This window comes from Cryptomeria japonica, chromosome 7, assembly GCF_030272615.1.
Source record: "Cryptomeria japonica chromosome 7, Sugi_1.0, whole genome shotgun sequence".
Classification (NCBI taxonomy): domain Eukaryota; kingdom Viridiplantae; phylum Streptophyta; class Pinopsida; order Cupressales; family Cupressaceae; genus Cryptomeria; species Cryptomeria japonica.
The window spans coordinates 619,500,717-619,511,566 of NC_081411.1; the positions used below are offsets into that span (position 1 = coordinate 619,500,717).

The 10,850-nt window shown below is 33.6% G+C and overlaps 1 protein-coding gene across 1 annotated transcript; it reads right to left on the minus strand.

The window, feature by feature from the left end:
* Positions 1–6,156: 6,156 nt before the first annotated feature.
* Positions 6,157–8,032, minus strand: LOC131035850 (cinnamoyl-CoA reductase 1-like). The gene is made up of 6 exons (XM_057967595.2): positions 7,856–8,032; positions 7,622–7,776; positions 7,343–7,528; positions 6,904–7,066; positions 6,575–6,764; positions 6,157–6,469 (listed from the first exon to the last, which is right to left on the minus strand). Exons 1-6 carry the CDS (start codon positions 7,965–7,967, stop codon positions 6,325–6,327), a joined length of 951 nt encoding a protein of 316 aa, XP_057823578.2. The 5' UTR covers positions 7,968–8,032; the 3' UTR covers positions 6,157–6,324.
* Between the last annotated feature and the right edge of the window lie 2,818 nt (positions 8,033–10,850).

Sequence of the window (10,850 nt, forward strand, 5' to 3'; positions counted from 1 at the left end):
GGGAGAGAGAGAGAGGTAGAGATAGGGATACAAAGAGGGGGAGATTAAGGGGGGGGGGAGGATAGATAGAGATGGAAGAGAAAAATAAATAGAGGGGGAGAGAGATAGATGGATAGAGGGAGACATATATATATATATATATATATATATATATATAGAGAGAGAGAGAGAGAGAGAGAGAGAGAGAGAGAGAGAGAGAGAGAGAGAGAGAGAGAGAGAGAGAGAGAGAGAGAGAGAGGGGGAAATAGACGGGATAAAGAGAAATAAAGAGATCTAGATGTCGTACAAGAGAGATGGAGTGAATAAGAGAGAGGAGGACACAATGATATATGGATAGAGAAGGGGAGAGAGATATGGAGATAGAGATAGAGGGAGAAAGAGTATGAGAGACAGAAGGTGATAGACAAGTAATAGAGAGAGGTTTAGAGAGAGAGGGAAAGAGATAAAGAGGGGGAAATAAAGATAGGGAGGGAGAAACATGGAGTGTGTGTACATGAGTTAGAGAGAGGGGTGAGAAGTCGAGAGATATAAAAATAGGGAGTTGGGGGGAGAGAGAGAGATAGGGATAGAAACAGGGAGAAAGGGAGAGATAAGGATAGGAAGAGGTAAAGATAGGGATAAAAAGGAGATGTACAGAGATAGATATAACTTATGAAATATAGAGGGGGTGAAAGAGAAGGAGAGATGGAAGGAGAGGGCAAGAGGGAAACTAAGAAATAGAGATAGAAAGAGGGAGACAATGAGAGAAGGGGAGATAGAGAGGTAGAATGATAAATATATAGGAAGTGGTATATAGAGAGGTAAAGAAGGATATGGAGTGAGGGAGTAGGAGAGGAAAAGGGATAGGGGAGAGAGAGAGAGAGAGAGATAAGGAGGGATAATTAGGAAAGGTGTGTGAGTGAGAGAGACATGGATATAGATATAGATAGGGAGAAAGATATATACATAGATAGAGAGGGGGAGAAAGGGAGAGAAATATAGAGAGAATTAAGGAGAAGTGGGGAGATTAAAAGAGGGCATGATAGGGAAAGAATGGGGGAGAGAGAGAGAGAGAGAGAGAGAGAGAGAGAGAGAGAGAGAGAGAGAGAGAGAGAGAGAGAGAGGTAGAGATAGGTATATATAAGGAGAGAGATGGGAAGGGAAAGAGAGATAGATATCTCTCTCTCTCTCTCTCTCTCTCTCTCAGATATAGATATATTTATATATAGAGAGAGGTAGATAGAGGTAGAAATAGGTATATATATGGAGAGAGATGGGAAGGGAAAGAGAGATAGATATCTCTCTCTCTCTCTCTCTCTCTCTCTCTCTCTCTCTCTCTCTCTCTCTCTCTCTCTCTCTCTCTCTATACCTCCTCCTTTCTCTTTTTCTCTCTATCTCTACCTCTCTCTCCCTCCTCTCTTCCTCTCTCTTTTCTCTCTATTTCTCTATATATGTTTTCCTCCTTGAGTGTCCAATGGGTACACTAAAGAAGTCTAAGGTAATTATCATACCTAATTAAATGACATGTTGTACCCTAGCCATAAATCCTCAAGGGCACATGCTATCCCCAAATTATTGGCATGAAACAAGTAATCAAAAGTTATTTTCTTTTCTCTCTTGCTCTCTTGCTCTCTTTCTCTAAACTTGTAATTTAGATTTTAAGTTAAAATTTATTTTATTATAGAAATGAAAAATAAAATTCAAATCTGATTATTCTACAATAAATAAAAGTTTAATAAGTCAAAAAAATATAAATTAAATTAATTCTAATATCTTTTAAAATTCATTATTTTAAATTTCATAAAAGGATTTAAATAATTAAAGTAATATTTTAACTAAGTAATGAATTTATTAATCTTTAAAAGAAGAAGAAGAAGAATTATAAGTAAAGTAATTCTTCCATTTTTTAATAGTTTTCTTTTCTTTTTCAAAACTTTAAAAACAAGATAGAATATACTAATATAGAATATATCAATAAAAGAATATAACATTCAAGAATTTTCTTATCAAAAGAAGATAGTATAATAAAAGATAACCATTTAATTCAAAACATAATTATTCTACAATAATTAAACTTTAAATGAGATATAATTATAAATTAATTTAATTCTAATAACTTTGAATTATTATTTATAAATTTATAACAAGAATTAAATAATTAAAATAAATTTAATCACTAATCATTATAAGAGCATATTAGAATAGACAAAAATTATAACTATAACAAGTTAATCATTCATCTTTGACATTTAGGAAGAACTTGTTAAGATAGTCTCTATCAAGGTTAGGGATCAAAGATGTTGAGTTCGCCTTCAATTTATGCTCCCTGTAAGGAGGATGGTGTATCTCCAAGGTGGGAAGTCCAATAAATAGTTATATGCGAAGACATATCGGAGGTTAGGGTTTGAAGTTAGACTTTACTCATTTCATGTTGCAATATGAACATTAGACTTATTAAACCAAAAATCCGAAGTCCACTGGTAAGAGAGAATAAAGAAATAGGATGTCAAGGAACGGGGATCCTTATGGTGAGTTTCCAAAAACTTATGACCAAACGTAAAGGTTACTCCTGATATCCAATGTGTGAAAAGTTATAATGATAAATTTCTTGTCAAGGATCAGGGACCGAAGATCCTTAGAAAAAATTGACTCAACTTAAAGGTCAATGATAAATGACATCTGCAATGCTTGAACTTCATTATAAATATTTTTTCAAACTCTTTCTTTCTTCATCGAGATAAGAGGTCAGGTTTTCTTAAGTTGATTATCTTCATAGACCTTGAATTTTGGAAATCTTCACTTCAACTCTCACAATTTATCTATTCAAACTTATTTTAATCTTCCAACCCTAACATGGCATTCAAAGGAGGTTTATACAGAGACCTCATGTATTGATTTGGGTTCAAGAATTTTTTAGGAAAAATCCTAAGGGTGATTGTCATGTCGAAACATGGGGCACAATCGGGGTGAGCTAACAATTGAGTAAAATAAAAAAAACCCTGACAATATCAACCCAACATCAAGGAAGGATGGGGCTCAAACCTAAGAAATTTGATAGAAAAATAAAAGAAAAAGGGGCTCAAGTGGGCTAAACAAACTAAAACACCAAACATTGCTAAGTTTAAAACTATCACAAATGAAAAACAACAAAAATAAGAGGAAAGGAAGAATACCTCCATGCGAACGTGAAAGAACAACCCCAGATGTTAGAGACTAAGATTTTCAATAGAAGTCACGCTTAGCTTAAGACATAGCTAGGGAACATGATTTTTGCAACTAATGGATGTAGAGCACATGGAGTTCTTTTATTGCTTTCAAAATGGTGAGAAATTGTGCCTTTAAGAAAGGCCCTCTTATAAGTGAGGTGCATGCAGCAATATGCCACCCATCGACATTAATGTAGTGTACCTAGGTCAGGGTCGAGGCTTGGAGGTAAGAAGGACACAAAATACATCAGAGTTAGGGTTTGGAGTTGTGTGTACCTATTGCCAAGTGAACATTGCACCCCCAATGTCTGATCACTAAAGAGGATAGACTAGAGATCAGGCATCAAGGTTCTCATGTTCCCTTTTGAAAAGGAAACATGTCACTCCCAATGTTTGATTAGCACAACGAAGGAAAGACAAGGAAGACAAACCGAGGATTGGGCATTGAGGATCTATTATTCCTAATGTAAAATAGGAACAATAAAAGCCCAAATTTTGTAATCCGACATGAATAAAAGATAAAATAAAAAAGGGATAAGGGGAAAATAGAAAGGACAAAACCCCCTAGGGGGACAAAAGAAAAAAAGGAGAGTCCCCATTTTGCCACTTAGCAAAAAGGGGTGTGAGTGCAAGGCACAGTAGTTGCAAGGGCAGTAAAGAAGTTTACAAGGGAGAATAATGGTAGAAGGAAAATATTGGAGTGCGACTTGCAATTTGCAAGTTTCATAAGGATGTGAGTGCAAAGGAGGGGATCATAAGCACAATAGATAGGGTTGGAAGTGTTTTAAGGCTACATGCAAAGCCTACCAACCAAATTGAAAATAAATGATGGAAATATGAGGAGTGTAAGATCGTGAGGAGGACATATAGATAGAGCGCACAAATTTGGTTGTAGAGAAAAGTGCAAGAGCAAGAAATAGAAAAATAAGACAATGATACATACAAATGAAAAATTGCACCTCCATGCCCAAATCTTGAGCACTTAGTATATTGTAAACCTACAAAAATATGAAGCAACCTTGAGTAAAACATGTTACAAGCTAGATCCTAAAACCCACAAGTAAGTGATTTGCAAATAAGATCACATGAACCCCAAAACATGAAATCCTAACACCAAGGCACCACAAAGGCTAGGGTAGATATTAACTATAACATAAAGCACACCTATATTACTGGGCCCATTGAAGAAAATCGTTAACTAATTAGCAATGAAAGGTAAAATGAGGCAATAGGCGAATACTAAGGGCATAACATATGAAAGTAGGTAGCTCATGTTAACCATCGCCACATCCAAGACACTTATCTCTTTTGAATAAGTAAAATCTCCAAATGTTCCCCCACTTCACTTTATTTTGCCTTGTGAGTAGGAGTGATATGACTATAATGTTACATGTGTGCAACATATGCGCTCACCTTTTTTAAGTTGAGTTGAATTTGGATCACATAAATATTACATCTAGAATTTGCAAGGAAAACTAGTGCTAGGTGAGGAAGACAAAATAACTATATTAAATTTGAAGTCTAAAATGGGAGGAAAATGTCAAGGTTGCTAGTGCTCTAATAAGGCCTATAGTATGGTGGGATGATCATGATCACACTAGATAGTCTCAAACATGATTTCTAGATTTTTAGTTTAGTGTTTGAATTTCCTATTCTCCCATATTTAGTTTATTTGCACCAAGTTGCTACCATGCTAGTATGGTCATGATTACTTCGTGGTAGCCTCTACTCAAACATGTAAGTTCTCTACATATAGAACTTTAGTTTACAAATTATACTTCAATATTTTAATAACAAGTAACAATATTAAATTTATTTACTAATATAAGTTTAAATACAAAACAATGATATTTATTTAAATAGATACTATATACTTCATAGATATAAATACTACTCATTTCAAATAGTTAAAAAGTAATATCATATGCTAAAATTCAACATACATATATACTATTAATTATATAATTTCTTTTTAAAAAATTATAAAATTATAAAACAAGAGCTTTTAAATTCATATTAAACCACCAAATTACCTACTACACCATTTCAACTTGATCCATTCATAATGTCAGTTTACAATTATTAAATAGTCAATATAAAATATAATAGTAGTCAACATAAAATATAATAGTTTTTTATAGATGAGAGATGAGAGGGACCGTAGGGATTGTCCAAAACGACAGTACTAATTGACTAACTGTCTATTTTGGAATCAATGATACAATTACAATCTGTATGAAAGATCTATTTTGAAACCAAAATAAATACAGCAATACCGTGCAACTTCCCAAATTCCTTACCAGTCCACACTTAGAGATTTCGGTTAGAAAGATGCCCCACAGGGATGCATATTTTGACTTTCTCTTCCCTTTACACCGGAAACAGTACTACTGCTTTTTAAAGCTCAACAACCCTTTTCTATCAAAGACCATTTCTTGGTTTCCGGCCACCTCTGTATTCTCTAACTTTACTTCGAAGGAAAGACTCGATAAGTAATGATTCTTATCTTTTTCGATAATATTTTCTAGTTTCAAAAGAGCATTCATACGTTTAAGTCTTATAGGAGATAGAGTATGTAGGTTTTGATTGTACCTAAAATTAGGTATTCTTTACATGGAATATGGGTAGTTTCACATGCTCTGAATCTTATAGATCCAAATCATATGATATCGCAAGTAACAGCAACAGTAGTACAAAGGGCTCTACAATCTTTTTAATTTATTTTTCCATTCCAAATTATTGTACAGACTGTTCTGCTAAAATTTAAACAATATTTCTTTTGGTCATTTTTATTTTGATTAATATCGAAATTATAGCATGCTGACTACTTAACAACACTCACTGTTTCAATAAAAGTAATTGAATAAAAGCTTTAGTGACATATGATTTAATAAAAAAAGCTTGAACGACTGATATAGTCATTTTAAAAAAAAAATATGAATGAAAAATATACATTTGTGATGACCAGGACCTGAAACAGCAGACTTGTCAAGCCGTCATTTCGTCTGTTACGTTTTACAGGTTTAGAATCGCATGGCTAAGCTTCCATTTGAAGGGAGCATATTTCTGGTGCGGTAGTTTGAAACAAATTGAAAGCAATTGGTCTATAAGGAAAGTGGGTCTGAATTCATGGGCGAATCTAATGTAGAAAGCCCTTGTTTTGCAGGCTGGCAACTGTATCAGTCAGACATTCTTTCATTGGTGTAAATGTAAGGCCAAGTTTTCTCATCTTCTCATTAGAGAACTTGTAAGCCTGTTTCCTTGGATTTTTCTGGTCAGAACACCTGTAGAGATAGTGAGAAGAAGCATTAGTTGAACTGATTGATAAGGGGGCAAAGAATCTATTGAAAATTATGTTAATAAGATAGAGAGAAAAGTTTATTGAGTACATGAGAGGAAGAGGATATTGGGGGAACAATTGGGCCAAGAGATCCACCAATTCTCCACGGTGCATATTGCTTTCTGCACACAGATAACGCCCACAAGCAGAAGGTGTTTCATACACTAATATATGAGCTTCTGCTACATCTCTCACATCCACATATGCCTGGGTTAAGTTTGCATATGTTTTGGCTGAACCTGCATATTATGTTTTTAATTAAATCTACTTGTTCTAGATAAACATCATACAATTCAATGACATTTTTAAGTGATATATTGTTGGTTTAATCTTATTAAATGATGAATGGTAATCAAATACATTCTAGTTTCTAGATACCTGTTAGATATTTCATAATATGAGCAGTACTGGCGTTCATGGAGGGCTGCAGCAAAGGACCTAAAACCAAAGAGGGGTTCACTACCACCATATCCAAATTCCTCTCCTCCGCCCGCTTCCATGCAGCTTTTTCCGCCACCGTTTTGGCATAGCAGTACCAGTTCTGCATCATTATATCTGTTAGTGATTCATCTAATAATTTCCAAATGAATTTGTAGAATGATGTTTAAGCTAGTATGTTTCTGATTAAACTATATAAGTTCTTTAAACCAATGTTTAGGCGCATATATACTGATTCATCATTATTTCTCTTTTTGTCTCTATATATTAGTCTACGAAATATGTAACTCCCTAAAGTAGTTATTATATTCTTGTTCAGCTACCGTCCAATTACCATCTTAAAAATATTCTACATGTACTACTAATGTATAAAGAACACCTCTGTTACAATGCAGTAATCCAGATCACTCCAACAGTTTTCATCAACCACAACGTGTGGATCTCTGTTGGGGTCCATGTAAACCGTACCCACTGAAGAGGTCATGACTAGGCGCTTTACTCCCCATTCTGCACAAGCGTCCAACACATTTGCAGTTCCTTTCACAGCTGGTTCTATCACTTGTTCCTGCACAAACCATCGCCATTAGAGCAAGCTTCACAAGGATTATGAATCCTTTTCTTTGAGATAAAACGCATGTTTTATAAATCTATAACTTACAGGGTCATCTGTAAGAAGGCAGGCCATGTGAAACACACCATCACATCCTCTAATAGCTTCAATCATGCTTTGGTAGTCAAGAATATCAGCCTTCACAAGTTGTAGCCTCTCTTTGGCTCCTTCCAACTCCCTCAGATGTTCATACTTACCATCATCTGTACCTCAATCAAACATCAACTTTTATCGGATAGTTCATAGATATGATTTATAGATGTGATTATTATAAATACTGACCAGGATTACGAACAGCTCCTTTAACAGTATAGCCTTTGTTCAATAACCTTTTAACAAGCCAGGAGGCGATGAATCCTCCCGCACCTGTTACACAAACAGTTTCCTGTCTCATTTTTTCTATCCTTCACAGCCACGAGGAAGCTGTGGCAAAATAATCTAGAGAAACAGAGAGAAGAATTTGAAAAATCAGAATAAAGAATTCGTAGAAAGAGAGTAAAGAAAGGCAGAGAAGAGCAGTGTAGAAGAGGGAGGAGTGTTTGTCCTTTAATAGGAACAGCAGAATGGAAAGTAAACCGAGAAACCTACCCCGGTTTGACCGTAGAATATAAAAAAGGGTCAAGAAAAGAATACAATTATTGTTTCAGTGGGAAACGGATATTAAATGATTTGAGAAGAAATAACCGTTTTTCTCGGGCGCACTTGAATTGTAAATGCCGTTTCGTGGAGGATGGGCATCCATACTTTTCGCCGAATTCTCCGTTTCCTCTCTATTGTTTAGATAAATATTTTTAATTTTCCGTTTCCTCTTGTTTGTGGTTGAGACAATTTAATAGTTTTGTTTTTTTTCAAATATAAATTCACACGTTTTCTAATATGAAAGTAGAAATTTTCAAGTCTGACAAGCAACAAACACTGAACGTATGAGAAATAAGATTCTACTCCCGAAAGTATGGAAAAAAACTAAACGATTTGAATTTATTTTAGTCGTTACATAAAACTGTCCCTCTGTAGTTTGGACCGAATAAAACGTGTAAAGGATGGACGGCGAAGTGATGTTGAAGGAATGAATGGTGAGGAGGGCGAATTCATTGTTCATAGATGTGTTTTTTTTCGCATTATAGAAGAAGATGTATATACAGAATTAAAAAGATTTCGAAATATCAATTTTTTATTGTACAATACATGTAAACATCACGATCCAAAAAAAATAAAATCAAGCAGCGCAAAACAAATAAATAAAATCAAACGGCGGAAAACAAACAAGGAAAGTTGCTCAATGCGAAATTCACGGTGAAGTGGATTTGCCAAAAAGATTTTGGTTGTGCTTTTCAGAATATTCTTCCAAAACTTGTGCTGCATATGCTTCCAAGTTTTATTGTTTTATTTCTACAAGTTTTGAAATTTATATTTATTTTGAAGGATGAATGGAAGATTTTTTTCTGATTAAAGAATATAGAAAGTTAAAATGTATGGAATTGTTGGTTTCTTGATTAAGATTCATAATAGAAAAGTCAATATAAAATGGATTTGAAAATTGTTACATTTTTGGACTTTTGATCTTTTAGATTGCGGATATATGGATTTTATTAAAACTCTTTTATTCATTGAGAGAAAGATGGATGATCACAATCAAATTTGTTAAAGATGAAAGGGTAAGTTTGTTTGACTTCAAATACAAAAATATATATAACTAGTTATAAAAATTGAGAAGAAAAACTAATTAATTCTCATTTATCTTTTCTAATAGAGTAAAGAATATAGGTTAATTGATTAATAAAATATTATTTAATTAGTTATTCATTTTTTAGGTACAAATTGAAGTAATTACATATATGATAGAAATTGAAGTGAGTAGATAATAAGATTATTTAATTCAATATCGCATTGACTAATTAAATAATAATTATTCAATGATGATAAAAATATTAGTATGAAAGGGGTTTAGTTGACATTGTTGCAATGTTAGGATGATTTTAGGTGTCTATATCTCACCTCTGTTCAAAGCATTATTGCAATTAAAATTCGTTGATGAAGACAAGTAACAACTTATTGAAGAAAAAAGGATAAACATGAACATCATGATAAGATGTGATGGTGAAAAAGTTGTGTTAAGAATTTACAACTTATGATTTTATTTGATTGGTTGAATTTTGAATTCAAGACACCTCAAGTACTTAAGGATGAATTAAAGATGGTGTAGGTATGCCCCTTCAAGAGGGTAGTGAGGTGAGGAGAATATGGATGAACTCTTGAAAAGAGAAAACAGATCAAATCAAAGTTTGGCCCATACAAAAAGATAAAGGAGGTTTGAGAAAAAATGAAGAGGGGTGAAAAATAGGTGATGGGAAGCTTGGTTAATTAGTTAGAGAAATTTTGTCGGAGTAACCTAAATCTGATATAGCATATGATGGTATGCATTGAAATATAAGGAACCATGTTGATGTTTTTTTTCATATTTGTCAAGGATCAACTCATATGTGCATGCAAAAGGGGAAAATAAAGATGCACAAACAAACATGCCATCAAGACATAGCATGATGCAATGGACCATGATGAACTTGGTATGTTGTGGGTTAAAAATGAAAACACATAAAAGTAAGAAAGATGTGGAAGCTATATCAATGCCTTTGTCAATAAATTAGCTGGGACAGTGAGATAACAAGAAAGAAGAAAGTAATGAACAAAAAATTCACATTTTTATTTGATGAAATTCTCTTTTTTGTTAACGAAGATGAAGAGGGAATTAGAATGTTAACAACAACAGAAGTTTTAGATTAGCTAGAAGTTATAAATGAAATTAATAAGGTGTTGGAATATGAGGAGGAAAATAAGGAAAACTTTATTTTGCGAAAATATGAAATTGACATACACCAATTTTATGGTCAATTTGAACATGATATAAAATCACAACTATTACCTCAAGAAGAACACCTTTGTGTTTCTATAAATTCTCAAGGGAGTTGTCATAAAGTTGAAACCAATCTTTTCATACAAAAAAGCAAGGAAGGATTCCAAAAAGACAATTTTTAGGATGATCTAAAAATGTTTTTCCCAACCTTAGATGCCAAAATAATATCCCATGAAGAGGAAAGTCATGAGCAACAAGAATATAGTTAGAAATCATGGTTCCATCAGATGTATCTCACGAACCGAACCATTCAAATCAACAATGTGACAAAGAAGCATTCCATAAGAAAGAAGCAAGCAATGAGAATTCAAAATTTATTATTTCACAAGGTTTTCCTATTAGACATCTATCTAGGATGGAAGACAA